Genomic DNA, 15,953 nt, shown 5'->3' on the forward strand with positions numbered 1-15,953 from the left:
AACTATACCACTACAACAATCTACATGAGCGGCATGGGTGTCAGTTATGACAGATCCCGGACGAGGCTCCACTTATGTTACGAATCCCTTTTGGCCTGACGGTCTAGGGGGGATGGTAATGAGACCCGTAACATAACTCATGCAAATTATTATTGTGACAAAGTAAAAGTGTGAACGAAATAACCATGACAACAGAAATCTACCGTCAAACTCTAGGTTTATTTATAAACACACGGTAATGGGGGGGAGCAGGAAAAGGGGCTGAGCTGGACCCAAGGAAAGAAACAATAAGTATACAAAAACACACCCCTAAGCTAGACTAGCCTACTTTAACAACAGCTAACTAACTAACCAAAAATACAGTGGGTGGTCCGCCCAGTTCTAACTAGTGTATTTAACAAAGTTCACCTACGGGTAGTGTATGCCCATGGGCGACTTGTCTTGGTTTCCCCTTTTCCCACCAGCAACAAACAAATACCATAACCAAAAATAATACTCACAGGTGATGACAAAGTGCTATGAAGTGCTTTAAACAAAAGAGAGGTTAAGACACAAAGCGAGAGTGAAACACAGAGACCTACAGACATGGCATTACAGAGAGATTGAGCTGAGCTGAGCTCTAGAACAAACAAATGATGGGGTTTTTAAACCATGGGGAAGGAACTGTGATAGGTCAGGAAATAGGAGGAGGTGTGTCTTCTGATTGATGATTGGGGAGTGATGATTTTCACCTGTGAGGGGAGGAGAGAAAAGAAACACACACACAGGATACACACAGACACAGGATAACTGTATCCGTAACAGTCATAACCAAGAAGACTCAAGGCTGTAATTGTTGCCAAAGGTGCTTCAACAAAGTACTGAGTAAAGGGTCTGAATACTTATGTAAATGTGATATTTCGTTTTTTATTTGTAATAAATTTGCAAACATTTCTAAAACCCTGTTTTTGCTTTGTCATTATGGGGTATTGTGTGTAGATTGATGAGGAATAGATATTATTTAATCAATTTTGGATAACATTTGGAAAAAGTGATGGGGTCTGAATCATTTCTGAATGCACTGTATATACTAAATATATATATATTCTGGACTCTGACATTGCTCGTTCTGATATTTCTATAAATATATTTATATTACGAACTCTGACATTGCTAAAGTTGCCAGAGGGAACCTTGGTGTGCATGTGTGTGTGTGTGTGTGTGTGTGTGCAGTAATGGCTGTTATGTGCCTCCAAAGGACCACAGTCCGTGACTCAAAGCACTGGCCTTTACCGCCTGTCCTGTCTGCTCTGTGGGTGTGTGACTTCGCCTCCAAGGACCACATTCATTTACCACTTTATAGTGTATAGTGTAGCCTAGGCATAGCCAATCTTCCCCGCACTGACAGTGGTAGCTTCCACTTGAACCACAGACTTTGAAATGACACGGTTTTCCCAGCCACGCCATCATTTCAACAACAAAAATATTTTACGAAAATAGGTCAATTAAAACATTGGAATAACTGGAAGGCCAGGCCCTAGACATAAGCAACATAAGCGGTCGCTTAAGGCCTCCGGCCGCTAGGGGGGCTCCAACCAAATTGTTATTATGTGTAGACTTGCAGAAAATGTTCTTTAAAACCACAACATTTTCTCTATGACCCATGGTAGAATTTTTATTTAAGACTTCAATTTGTTCTCTCCGCCGTCAAGAGGGAGACCACTAAAATGTTTTACCTGTGAGGTGGGGGGCCCCCAAACTAAATGTTGCTTAGGGTCCCAAAAAAGCTAGGGCCGTCCCTGCCACTTGGTTATGAAAGCAGCATTAGGCTAGGCCTACTGTTGTTTCAACAACATGCCTGACTCAGACCACGTTCAGCTGCAGGCAGCGTTCCCTTTGTTGTGGACCACCAACCCAGCAAAGGCCTATTTCAGGTAGAAAATAACAAACATAAAACATCATTAAAGACAACATGGTCATGCACACACAGACGCGTTTTAAGGTGCTACTTTATTACAAAAGTAAAAACTTGAGACTGATATTTTATGAATGATTATAAAACATTTACAATCTTTTGCACATTTTCACATGATGTTATATTATATTGTTTTCCACGTTAAAACCCTGTGTCATCTTAAAACCAAAATACGCTGCCACTCACAGCCCCATAAACCAATTATTGGGAAATAGTAGAATTAATATAGGGGATAACACTTCTGCTGCACTACATGTGTCATCAATGTGACGTTCTACCTACTACACAGAAACCAACCAAAATCAACTTTATTTCTCATTATTTCAATTCACAAGATAGATTGAAAGAGAGCGTCAGCCATTGAGAATTGAACATCAGTGAATCCTGAAAAGTAGACTAGCTCATCATTGCTCCAACGTAAAACCACAACATTTGTGATAACCATCAATATATCCACTAACATCAAGTCTTTCAGCATACGACCAATAACAAGTGATATAGTTCTGTATGACATCAAAACAACAATATTTCACATAATACCATTTGCCTCAAAATGTAGGCTATTTATGTGAGCGTGTCTTTGTCAGATATGTTTGTGCTAAACTGAGAGGCAAAATGAAATACATTGATGCACAATACATTATTTGCCATAATATGCATTTTCAAAATATATTTTAAAGTACTGTTTAGCTTTTATTTGGTCCTGGTCCGTCCATGTCTTTGTCAATTTAGTCTGTGCTAAACAGGATGAATGAAAAGTTTGTGAATTTCCTCAGGAGACTAGCAGTGACAGTGCTGGATGACAAAAGATATGTTCCCAAAGCTGCTTAAATCATCTCAGCTGTTAGTCATTGGTCATATCACATACACCAATACAACTGCACTATTGATGTTGAAAGCATGCAGGGTCGGCATGACCCCCAGGCAGTCCCTCTACCCCTCCACCCCCATATCTCTCCCTTGGTCCCTCAGAAGAAGCAACATCAAAGGCCCATCTCTAACAGCACAGAGAGGAGGAGAAAAGAGAGAGGAGATAAGAGAGGAAAAAGAGAGAGAGGATAATACAGGGAGTAGAACCAGAGTGTGCTTCCTCCCTCCTACTGACAACCTCCTGACAGTTTCATAATTTGGAGCATGGAGAGAGGAAAGTCTCTTTCTCTCTCTCTCAGCCCCAAATGGAATGTTATTCTTTTTTCTCCCATGACAAAACAGGAAAACAGAAAACAAACATTAGGAAATAAATAAAGTAGTACAATATTTTGTTTTTTCATTTGGTCAAAGACATGCATTATGTTTCAAGCAGGAAAATTGCACCAACAGCATTAAACACAGTACAAGTAGCGTCTCCATGGCAGTGGCATAAGCTATTTAAACACAATAGGTAAACATTTTTTATTACATAAACAGTGCATTAAGAAAATACAGAATGCATTTCATAAGATGTATTTCATAGTAAACCTATACACACCTATTCATCTTATAGAACTACATTTTCCACACGCTCTCCTAACGTTAGATGGCCTAACACATACTGCTGTTATTCATCCCTCATATACCTCTCTGTCCCTGAGCAGTTTGTGTCCCTCTTTACCTTTTGACTTGAAAACACCCCTTAATTAAACCCTAATGTCACTGTTTTTCTTCTTCAGTTCATACATCACATTTCCCCCAAGAGCTACAATAGAACAGAACTTTCAGCACAGGCTGGGGGGGGCTTCCAAAAGACGCTCACTTGTCATTTTATGCCCAACACTTTATTTTCTTTGGATTCCAACCCCTCAATGGCTGTTCCAACCGACAGACAGACTGCGGCCCAGAGTGCAGCAGTAGAGTCCTGGCATTGACTTCAGCCTGTGAAGCGAATCAGGGCCCTGCTACACAAACGCCCTTCACTGCAGTAACTACACGAAACCGCCAATAGCCCTACCACTCTCTAAGACTCCATTACCTTGGCCATAAAAGAACATGTTAGCAACGCCCCATAGGTCCTGGGCAGAGATTGTGAAATCGGTTGCCTTTCTCCTTCAGAGAAAGATCTACCCAGCCCACACCGTGTCCCTGACCCGTTGGCTTTGCCCTGTGTATCTCTGCCAAGATTGTGTATGTCTGTGTGTGTGTGTTTTGCCATGCAAATAACATTATTTTAAGCTTATTTTAAACAAAGAACGTGAATAACAACTTACAATAAATTAAATCTGACTAAAGTATAGCCAAATCAGTACTCTTTATGACAGCTCACCCCCAAATTGTGCCAATCAACCCCATTCATTTGAGAATAAGGCTCTACACCACAGAACCTGTGTTATTTGGATTCCACTCGACATTAGACCACTTTTGAGATGTGAAAAGGGAAGACTTAGGTGTCGGGTTAAACTGTCCCTATAAGTGTGTCAGTTGTTGCTCTGTGGTCAGTCACTGTGGTTGAAGCTCAGTGGTTCTGGATGGAATTAACAGTGTGAGGCAGCCTGAGGCGGACCACTGCTTCACTTGAACTGTGTCACCACTGACAACAAGAACAAGGCCATTTTACCCTGCCCTATCAACCGGCTGAGCTCAATACAGCGCTACAAGATGAACATCAGAGTCAGAAAGTTGGTCAAGATCTCCCAGCATATACTGTAACTCTGATACATGTACTTCAGATGTATAGTGAGTGATTGCCGTATGACACTTTCATTCAAAGACCCTTCCAGTTACAAGACATCTTCAGTGTGTGTATCTGTGGTTAGGGGCAACTTCTACCTTGAATACCAAGGAGTAAAGAGTGTACAGGAGAGTGGTGGGTTGGAGCCAAGCTCGCCTCCTCCAGGTCAGAGCATGTTAACGTCCACGTACCGTATAGACCTAGGCTACATGTCAGATTTTTTCTCAAAGTCAAACCATATCTGCCCTGCCCGGCAACAGAGAGAGGACCTGTTTGATATGTTTGCTTAAGGAGAGCTAATCACAGCCAATCTCCCAGACTCCCATCTGCTTCTATTACATAATTCCCAGCACAAGGTATATGTATGTGTGTGTGTGTGTGTCTGTATGTGTTTGTGTTTAATCCTTCCATGAGTCTCTGAGGCTTGGATTTAAACCTGTTAAAATCAGTAATATAGTCAAACCCTTTTTACCACCAGTGACGTCATCGGTAATGTCATCAGGGGGTTGGAACTTAGAAGTGAAGCCTTCCTGGAGTCTACACACTTCTTCTCTCTGTCATCTTTGTGAGAATGTGTGTTTTCATACACAGCAATGTTTGCGTACGGTGTGTGTGTGTGCACGTGTGTCTGTTATTGTGTGTTATCATGTTATGTTATTTTGGGGGATTGTGTGTCGCTCTGTACACAAGCCATGCTTTATTAACGGTACCATATTTATACAAAAATAAATCTATATGTAAAATGTGACATAAATGGTAAGGTAAGGTGAACAGTGACACAGTTCATAACATGATGCTCAGTCTGTTCTGGTTGGGACCTGTTTGAGTCTGAGAGGGTGCAGTCCAGACTGAGTTAGCCAGACTGGCTCTGCGGTAAAGCTCAGAGACGTAGGGTAGATTGGGTTCCTTTGAGTCCAGTGGTGTAAATGAGGGGGAACCCCTCAGGTTGTCCTGTGTGGCTCAGTTGGAAGAGCATGGTGTTTGCAATGCCATGGTTGTGGGTTCAATTCCCATGGGGGACCAGTAAGAAATTTTACTGCTGTAAGTTGCTCTACTGTGTACAAGAGTGTCTGATAAATGACTTGAGTTGTAACCCTTGAACTGGGGCTCCTATCCAAGGTTCAACTAGCCTGGAACCCCTATATGGGCTTCCCCAGTCAGTACCATGCCCACCACTGGTTGGGTCTGGTGCCTGACCCTGGGTTGAGATACTGTTTAAACCTGGTGTTAGAATGCATAACATTTGTGGCTCGATTTCAGCAGTTGTTCTCATTGCTATAAAGCAGGTTTTCCCAAAGTCGGTCCTGGGGCCCACCTGGGTACAGGTTGTGGTTTTTCCCCTAGCACTACACAGCTGATTCAAATAATCAAAGCTTGATGATGAGTTGGTTATTTGAATCAGCTGTGTAGTGAAACGGCAAAAACCAAAACGTGCACCCAGGGGGGCCCCAGAAACGAGCTAGGGAAACCCTGCTATGGAGTATCACAGTACGAGTCATAATACCCACAACACCTAGAGGTCAAACAGGGGAATGGTTCCAATTGTTTTTCTACCATACATTTCCCCATAGGAGTTTTTAGAAATACTTCAAATAAGGGCTGTGTTTCGTGTAAGTTTTGATAAACATGTAAATCTCTATAGACAACGTGAATTCTATCCATATATTTAACTGTATTTCTCCCCCAAAACTGAAATTGTAATTAGTTGCTAATTTGGCTATCATAAAGAACTACAAATGCATTGATGATGTGGACGAGACTGCCCAATTGAGGCAAAGGTAAGAATCTCTGGATTTACTATCTAATGTTAGCTAAATGTAGTAAGGAATAAATTGGCTAATTTCTTTAAATGGACAATTCTGTGAACTGTCTGGTGCAATATTTAAATTGACTCAATACCTGTTAGCAAATGTGTCAGCTAGAGATGACACAAATTTGGCTTGGTGCAGGAGATTGCATGGATTTGTTGTTTTTTGATCCTAATTAGCATTTTAGAATCTGAGAGTAAATAGAGACTAATATATTGGTAAAATTCCCCTTGTACGAGATTAACATTTACATGTCACGCCAGGGTAAGCCTACATGAAACAAAGCCCTTATTTTAAGTGTTTCTAACATCTCCTATGGGAAAACTTTATGGGAGAAAAACGATTGGAGCCATTTCCCTGTTTGAACGCTAGGTTTTATGGGTATTATGACACCTCCACTGTGGGGCTCTATGTACATTACTTCCAGTCACTTTCATAGTGTAAAGAAGGTGTAGACAGGGTCAGAAGAACCCAAACAGGTCAGAACCCAGCCCAGTGTGTGTGTGTGTGTGTGTGTGTGTGTGTGTGTGTGTGTGTGTGTGTGTGTGTGTGTGTGTGTGTGTGTGTGTGTGTGTGTGTGTGTGTGTGTGTGTAAGCCAGTGTCTCTCAGCTACAGGCCAGTGACATACATCTCCATCCCGTCGTTGAAGGTGAAGATGGTGGTGGTGCTGGCACTGTTGGCCCCCTGTTTCACATCACTGATGGTCTCATAGAAGTTCTCCCCCCCAGGCAAGGCCCTAGATGGAGGGGCCGGGGGGCATGCTGGAGGTCCCTGGGGGCATGGGGCCTCTGGAGACGATGCTCCCTGCTGAGGAGGCTTCTTCCTGGGCTTTAGTGTAGCGTTCGCCCCCAGCGCACCGTTATTGGTTCCTGCCCACTCATGTTTCCGGTGGGAGTTGATAGTGGCGTACGCCGGGTCCGACTCGGCCACCACACAGGGGGGGCAGGACCTGTCGCCGACGGGCTCGTAGCAGGGCTCCTCATGGGATCGGACCTGGCCACCCTGGATCCCCCGACCGCCACCCCATGCCCCGTTCCCTCCCTCATTCCCTCCTGCTCCTCCTCCCCTACCTCCTCCATTCTTCCCCCCAGAGCAGTGGTTGCGGGGGAGGGTCTTGGCTGCGCTGTGGTCTGGGGAAGGTTTCTTCTTCTGTGGTTTACACACGGTGGAGTAGGTGTCTGTGATCTGAAGATGAGACAGAGAGAGGGAGAGACACTTAGCTATCACATATAGTACAACTGTTGATGTTGTGGCTACACACATCTTACACATGCAGACTTGTTCAACAGGGAGAAGGCTATAACATAGCTTAAACAGTCTCACTTACGGTACATGGAAATAAAGGACAATATGACCGACCACAATGATTTACTTAAGTTTTGTATTTTTTTATTATACATGCAGTGTATTCGGAAAGTATTCAGACCCCTTGATTTTTTTCCACATTTTGTTACGTTACAGCCTTATTCTAAAATGGACTAAATAGTTGTGTTCCTAATCAATCTACACACAATACTCCCATAATGACAAAGCAAATGTATCTATAAAAAAATTGAAATATCACATTTACATAAGTATTCAGAACCTTTACTCAGTGCTTTGTTGAAGCACCTTTGGCAGCGATTACAGCCTCGAGTCTTCTTGGGTATGACGCTACAAGCTTGGCACACCTGTATTTTGGGAGTTTTTTCCATTCTTCTCTGCAGATCCTCTCAAGCTCTTTCAGGTTGGATTGGGAGCATCGCTGCACAGCTATTTTCAGGTCTATCCAGAGATGTTCGATTGGGTTCAAGTCCGGGCTCTTGCTGGGCCACTCAAGAGACTTGTCCCGAAGCCCCTCTTGTGTTGTCTTGTCTGTGTGCTTAGGATGGTTGTCCTGTTGGAAGGTGAACCTTCGCCCCAGTCTGAGGTCCTGAGCTCTCTATAGAAGGTTTTCATCAAGGATCTCCCTGTACTTTTCTCCGTTCATCTGTCCCTCGATCCTGACTATTCGCACAGATGCTGTCGCTGAAAAACATCCCCACAGCATGATGCTGCCACCACCATGCTTCTCTGTAGGGATGGTGCCAGATTTAATTGAAACAGGATTCAGCTGATCTAAATTCTGAGTCTCATAGCAAAGGGTCTGAATACTTAAGTAAATAAGGTATTTCTGTTTCTTATTTGTAATAAATGTGCACACATTTCTAAAAAGCATTTTTTTGCTTGTTATTTTGGGGTATTGTGTGTACATTGATGAATAAAGCTGTAACGTAACAAAAAGTGGAAAAAGTGAAGGGGTCTGAATACTTTCCGAATGCCCTGTACTCTGCAGACAGGCCTATGCCAAACGTTTAACACTGTAGGAAAATCCCTTGGTGTCTGAGAGAGCTAGAGAAGGAGAGCGATATGGAGAACGATAGGTAAAGAGAGAGATATGGAGAACGATAGGTAAAGAGAGAGATATGGAGAATGATAGGTAAAGAGAGAGATATGGAGAACGATAGGTAAAGAGAGAGATATGGAGAACGATAGGTAAAGAGAGAGTGAGCTGTTTGCTCAGCAAGCATTTCTCATGAGCAGTAGAGCAGAGGTGCCAGTCTGGGTGTGAACATGGAAGACACTCATGACCATATCCCAAAATCCTTTGGGACATTTCTCTCCTAATAAAACTATGACACAGGAATGCCATGGAGGTCACAACGTCAGTTAAATGAAATGCCTCTGTAAGGTTCTACACATGCCATTTGGTTGTGAAAATGTTAAAGACTTAAGAGCTCTAGTAGTTACCCTCACTCACTCACTCACTCACTCACTCACTCACTCACTCACTCACTCACTCACTCACTCACTCACTCACTCACTCACTCACTCACTCACTCACTCACTCACTCACTCACTCACTCACTCACTCACTCACTCATTGAGAAGCATGTTTTAGTGTTTTGGCTGGCATACAGATCCCTGACACACACCATTCTATTTTCTCCACTACTTGTCCGGGCTGACTGTGGTGAAATGTAACTGGTTTATCCTGTGGTTACGTAACTCTGCCACTCAACCCAGCACACAGCAGGCTGATAACACAGTTTACTCTAGCTTATCCTGCCTGGGAAAAATGGGTCAGGTTACTGCACTGTGCAAGTAGTGTCAACACATATACACACAGGCCTTGCATACTTTAGGTGCAGGCTGACACACAGACAGACAGTCACGAGGGCAATAAAACGTCACCATATCATCAAAGGCACCAAGCCTGCTGTACGCTTCACATGTACAATACTAGTGTTGAATTGAGCATAAAGTGCACTTGGAAAGTATTCAGACCTCTTGACTTTTTCCACATTTAGTTACGTTGCAGCCTTATATTTAAAAAAAAAATTATTCACCTTTACTTAACCAGGTAGGCTAGTTGAGAACAAGTTCTCATTTACAACTGCGACCTGGCCAAGATAATGCAAAGCAGTGCGTCACAAACAACAACACAGTGTAACACATGGAATAAACAAACATACAGTCAATAATACAATAGAAAAAGTCTATATACAGTGTGTGCAAATGAGGTAGGATAAGGGAGGTAAGGCAATAAATAGGCCATAGTGGCAAAATAATTACAATATAGCAATTAAACACTGGAGTGATAGATGTGCAGAAGATGAGTGTGCAAGTAGAGATACTGAGGTGCAAAATAAAATAAATAAATAACAGTATGGGGATAAGGTAGTTGGATGGGCTATTTACAGATGGGCTATGTACAGGTGTAGTGATCTGTGAGATGCTCTGAACGCTGGTGCTTAAAACTAGTGAGGGAGATATGATTCTCCAGCTTCAGTGATTTTTGCAGTTCGTTCCAGTCATTGGCAACAGAGAACTGGAAGGGAAGGAGGAATTGGCTTTGGGGATGACCAGTGAAATATACCTGCTGGAGCGCATGCCAAGGGTAGGTGCTGCTCTGGTGACCAGTGAGCTGAGACAAGGCGGGGCTTTACCTAGCAAAGACTTATAGATGACCTGGAGCCAGTGGGTTTGGCGACGAATATGAAGCGAGGGCCAGCCAACGAGAGCATACAGGTCTGTGGTGGGTAGTATATGGGGCTTTGGTGAAAAAACGGATGGCACTGTGATAGACTGCATCCAATTTGCTGAGTAGAATGTTGGAGGCTATTTTGTAAACGACATTTAGTTTTACTTGCATTTAAGAGCAGTTGGAAGCCACGGAAGGAGAGTTGTATGGCATTGAAGCTCGTCTGGAGGTTGGTTAACACAGTGTCCAAAGAAGGGCCAGATGTATACAGCATGGTGTTGCCTGCGTAGAGGTGGATCAGAGAATCACCAGCAGCAAGAGCGACATCCTTGATGTATACAGAGAAAAGAGTCGGCCCGAGAATTGAACCCTGTGGCTCCCCCATAGAGACTGCCAGAGGTCCGGACAACAGGTCCTCCGATTTGACACACTGAACTCTGTCTGAGAAGTAGTTGGTGAACCAGGTGAGGCAGTCATTTGTGAAACCAAGGCTGTTGAGTCTGCCGATAAGAATGTGGTGATTGACAGAGTCGAAAGCCTTGGCCAGGTCAATGAATACAGCTGCACAGTATTGTCTCCTATCGATGGCGGTTATGATGTCGTTTAGGACCTTGAGCGTGGCTGAGGTGCACCCATGGCCAGCTCGGAAACCAGATTGCATAGCGGAGAAGGTACAGTGGGATTCGAAATAGTCGGTGATCTGTTTGTTAACTTGTCTTTCGAAGATTTTAGAAAGGCAGGGCAAGATGGATATAGAGTGTCTCCCCCTTTGAAGAGGGGGATGACCGCTGCAGTTTTCCAATCTTTGGGGATCTCAGACGACACAAAAGAGAGGTTGAACAGGCTAGTAATAGGAGTTGCAACAATTTCGGCAGATAATTTTTAGAAAGAGAGGGTCATTTTGGAGCTCTGTCTGGATTTGGGTGAAGGAGAAATGGGGAGGCTTGGGCAAGTTGCTGTGGGGGGTACAGGGCTGTTTTCCCGGGGTAGGGGTAGCCAGGTGGAAAGCATGGCCAGCTGTAGAAAAATGCTGATTGAAATTCTCAATTATCGCAGATTTATCGGTGGTGACAGTGTTTCCTAACCTCAGTGCAGTGGGCAGCTGGGAGGAGGTGCTCTTATTCTCCACAGTGTCCCAGAAATTTCTGGAGTTTGTGCTACAGGATGCAAATTTCTGTTTGAAAAAGCTAGCCTTTGCTTTCCTAACTTCCTAACAAGGGTGTAGTGATTTCAGTTGAGGCGTTATGAAGAAACGTATTACATTCTTCCAACAGAATTCTCTCCATGACCTCAAGTTGGTGGAGCTTTGTTGAGTCTCTAATATGTTCAACCATGTTTCATCAGTTATTTCAATGTTAAGTTCCTCCTCCCATTTCTTTTTTATATAGTTTGTAGAATGTTTCTTTGAGGATTGAATACCCAAGTAGAGATTTGAAATAGTTGTTTTGTTTCTCCCCAAGTTGTATGCGTTAGTGAATACTTGGATTGATTTTGGAGGTGCTCGATGGTCAGTCACTTTTATCTCCCTTAAGAAATACTGTCGAACTTGTAGGTATCTGTAAAAATCTTGTTTATCCAAGCCATGTTTTTTACTTAGGTCCTGGAAGTTAGGGGCGGCAGGGTAGCCTAGTGGTTAGAGCGTTGGACTAGTAATTTTATAGTTTGTGTCAAATGTCCATTTATCTTTATTCTAGCGGTCGGACATGAAACAGTGTTTTGATGCACTGTATCACTTCTTTGTTGAAACCAAATCTTTCCATAACTTGTAATAGGTAATCCCATCCCACTGAATCAAATGATTTTTCTGCATCTAGGCTGATTAATATTGCACTTGTCTTATTCTGAGTAATGTGGTCCATGACATGTAGTGTTCTCCTTATATTGTCCTGTGTCTGCCTATTTTGTATGAAACCAGTTTGATCTCCGTCAATCAATTCTGGGATTATGTTCTCCATTCTTTTGGCTATTATTGATGCATAGTTTATAATCTGTGTTAAGAATAGCGATAGGTCTATATGAACTGCATTCTTTCTTATCTTTACCCTCTTCTGGGATTACTGATATGATGGCCTCTCTCCATGATGGTGGGAGACCCCCCCCCCCCCTCAGAGTCCAATTAAAACAGGCCTTAAGTAGAGGTGCTAATTGTTCTCTGAAGGTCTTGAACCATTCTGAAGGGAAGCCATCAGTGCCTGGAGACTTGTTGACTTTTTGTTGAGATATTGCTTTATTAATTTCTTCGTGGATATTTTTAAAGTTAGTCTATCATTTTGAGTTCAAAAAGTGCTATATTGTCTGTGCATCTGCCTTCTCTGGTTGTTTGTACAGATTTGTGTAATATGATTAAAATGCATTCTGTATTTCATCTCATTTGCATGTGATATTTTTTGTTTTGGGGTCTTTTATTTTGAAAATGGTATTCTGTGCTGGTTGCTTCCTGAGTCTCCATGCTAGTAATTTGGTTGCCTTTGAGCCTGCTTCATAATATCGTTGTTTCAGGAACCTAAGCTTTTTCTCTACTTCTTCTCTATAAATCTGGTCAATTTCCTGTTTTACCTTTTGAATGTCTCGTAATATAAGAGGGTCTTTGTATTGACTATGAGATCGTTCTAAGTTTCTTAGGGTTTCCTGTCGTTTCAGCAGTTTCTGTGCTTTAATATTTTTCTTGAGAGATGATGTGGCTATGATCTTCCCTCTAATAACCGCCTTAGCTGCATCCCACAATATAGCAGGAGATACTTCCCCATTATCATTATTCTCCAGATAGATGTTCAATTCTGTCTTTATTGATTCCTTGAATGCTGGATCATTCAGCATGCTTGTATTAAGTTTCCATATAGTATTTCTTGGTTTGCTATCAAGGTGCAGAGTTAGGTAAAATCCATTATGATCTAATAAGTCACTCTGCCCGATCCTACAATCCTTAAGCCCGTGTCTATCTGCACTGTACATGAAAAAGTAGTCTAACCTGGAGTATTCAGTGTGGCGGGCTGAGTAAAAAGTATATTCCTTATCGGTCTTGTGGGTGTCACGCCATACATCGAGCAGTCCTAGATCCTGCAGTTTCCTATTGATCTTTTTGGCAACTAGGCTCATTTTCCTATTTTGGTTTGTGCTGTCCAATTTTGAGTTTAGAATTGTGTTAAAGTCCCCTCCACAGATAAGAGTGCCAGTGGTTTCTGTGGCAATTAAATGAAACACCTTCCTGTAGAAGACCATGTCACTCCCTGCGGGTGCGTATACATTAAATAATGTAACTTCCTGTAGAAGACCATGTCCCTCCCTGGGGGTGCGTATACATTAAATAATGTAACTTCCTGTAGAAGACCATGTCACTCCCTGGGGGTGTGTATACATTAAATAATGTAACTTCCTGTAGAAGACCATGTCACTCCCTGGGGGTGCGTATACATTAAATAATGTAACTTCCTGTAGAAGACCATGTCACTCCCTGGGGGTGTGTATACATTAAATAATGTAACTTCCTGTAGAAGACCATGTCACTCCCTGGGGGTGCGTATACATTAAATAATGTAACTTCCTTGTTATCCAGTTTACATTTAACAAGTATAAATCTACCCTCTTTGTCTTTTATTTCTGACATAAACTCAAAATGAACTGAATTTGGGATCAAGATTGCAACTCCCCTTCTACCCATTTTGTAAGAAGAAAAAAAAGTGTTCCTATATCCCATTTTCTTGAGTTTCTCGTGTTCAGGTGTGGATAAGTGAGTTTCCTGCCAGAATAGTATGTCACCTCTCTCCCGTTTCATCTCTGCTATTACCTTACTTCTCTTGATGTCACTCCCCAGTCTGTTTAAATTGAGATGTATGACCTTACTTCTCTTGATGTCACTCCCCAGTCCGTTTACATTGAGATTTATGACCTTACTTCTCTTGATGTCACTCCCCAGTCCGTTTACATTGAGATTTATGACCTTACTTCTCTTGATGGCACTCCCCAGTCTGTTTAAATTGAGATTTATGACCTTACTTCTCTTGATGTCACTCCCCAGTCCGTTTACATTGAGATTTATGACCTTACTTCTCTTGATGGCACTCCCCAGTCTGTTTACATTGAGATTTATGACCTTACTTCTCTTGATGTCACTCCCCAGTCCGTTTACATTGAGATTTATGACCTTACTTCTCTTGATGGCACTCCCCAGTCTGTTTACATTGAGATGTATGACCTTACTTCTCTTGATGTCACTCCCCAGTCCGTTTACATTGAGATTTATGACCTTACTTCTCTTGATGGCACTCCCCAGTCTGTTTACATTGAGATTTATGATCTTACTTCTCTTGATGTCACTCCCCAGTCTGTTTACATTGAGATGTATGACCTTACTTCTCTTGATGTCACTCCCCAGTCTGTTTACATTGAGATGTATGACCTTACTTCTCTTGATGTCACTCCCCAGTCCGTTTACATTGAGACTTATGACCGTACTTCTCTTGATGTCACTCCCCAGTCCGTTTACATTGAGACTTTGACCTTACTTCTCTTGATGTCACTCCCCATTTATTGAGACTTATGACCTTACTTCTCTTGATGTCACTCCCCAGTCTGTTTACATTGAGATGTATGACCTTACTTCTCTTGATGGCACTCCCCAGTCTGTTTACATTGAGATTTATGATCTTACTTCTCTTGATGTCACTCCCCAGTCTGTTTACATTGAGATGTATGACCTTACTTCTCTTGATGTCACTCCCCAGTCTGTTTACATTGAGATGTATGACCTTACTTCTCTTGATGTCACTCCCCAGTCCGTTTACATTGAGACTTATGACCTTAAATTCCCCATGATGCATCAATATAAATAAAATACCCTGTGCACCATATCTGCCTGCTTATCATTAACCTAAACATGAATGACAAATCAAGAACGATAATAGGAGAAAAGCACTTTTAAAGAATAACCAGGCATCCTCTACTGATGGAATGAGGTCAATATCCTTCCAGGATACCCGGCCAGGTCGATTAGAAAGGCCTGCTCACTGAAGTGTTTTAGGGAGCGTTTGACAGAGATGAGGGGTGGTCTGTACTTAAAATGGATTAAGTAAATTGTTTTCCTCCTCAACCTACACACAGTATCCCATAATGACAAAACAAAAACAAGTTTTTAGAAATGTTTGCAAATGTATAAAAACACCAAAATCAGAAATACATTTTATACATAAATATTCAAACCCTTTGCCATGAGACTCAAAATTAAGCTCAGGTGCATCCTGTTTCCATTGATCATCCTTGAGATGTTCCTACAACTTCATTGGAGTCCACCTGTTGTAAATTCAAATGATGATTGGATATGATTTGGAAAGACACATACCTGTCTATATAAGGTCTCACAGATGACAGTGCATGTCAGAGCAAAAACCAAGCGATGAGGTCAAAGTAATTGTCTGTAGAGCTCCAAGACAGGATTGTGTCGAGGCACAGATCTGGGGAAGGGTACCAAAACATTTCTGCAGCACTGAAGGTCCCCAAGAACACAGTGGCCTCCAACATTCTTAAATGGAAGAAGTTTGGAACCACCA

General features: G+C 42.3%; 1 protein-coding gene across 3 annotated transcripts in view; it reads right to left on the reverse strand.

The window, feature by feature from the left end:
- Positions 1-1,970: 1,970 nt before the first annotated feature.
- The window catches only part of LOC118371512 (uncharacterized), a 117,581-nt gene continuing 103,598 nt past the window's right edge, over positions 1,971-15,953 (reverse strand). For all 3 annotated transcript variants that reach the window (XM_035756982.2, XM_052481888.1, XM_052481887.1), the window contains one exon: positions 1,971-7,592. In XM_035756982.2, the coding sequence (XP_035612875.1) occupies positions 7,017-7,592 (576 nt within the window). In that variant the 3' untranslated portion in view covers positions 1,971-7,016. The remainder of the gene's footprint in view (positions 7,593-15,953) is intronic.

This window comes from Oncorhynchus keta, chromosome 27, assembly GCF_023373465.1.
Source record: "Oncorhynchus keta strain PuntledgeMale-10-30-2019 chromosome 27, Oket_V2, whole genome shotgun sequence".
Lineage (NCBI taxonomy): Eukaryota > Metazoa > Chordata > Actinopteri > Salmoniformes > Salmonidae > Oncorhynchus > Oncorhynchus keta.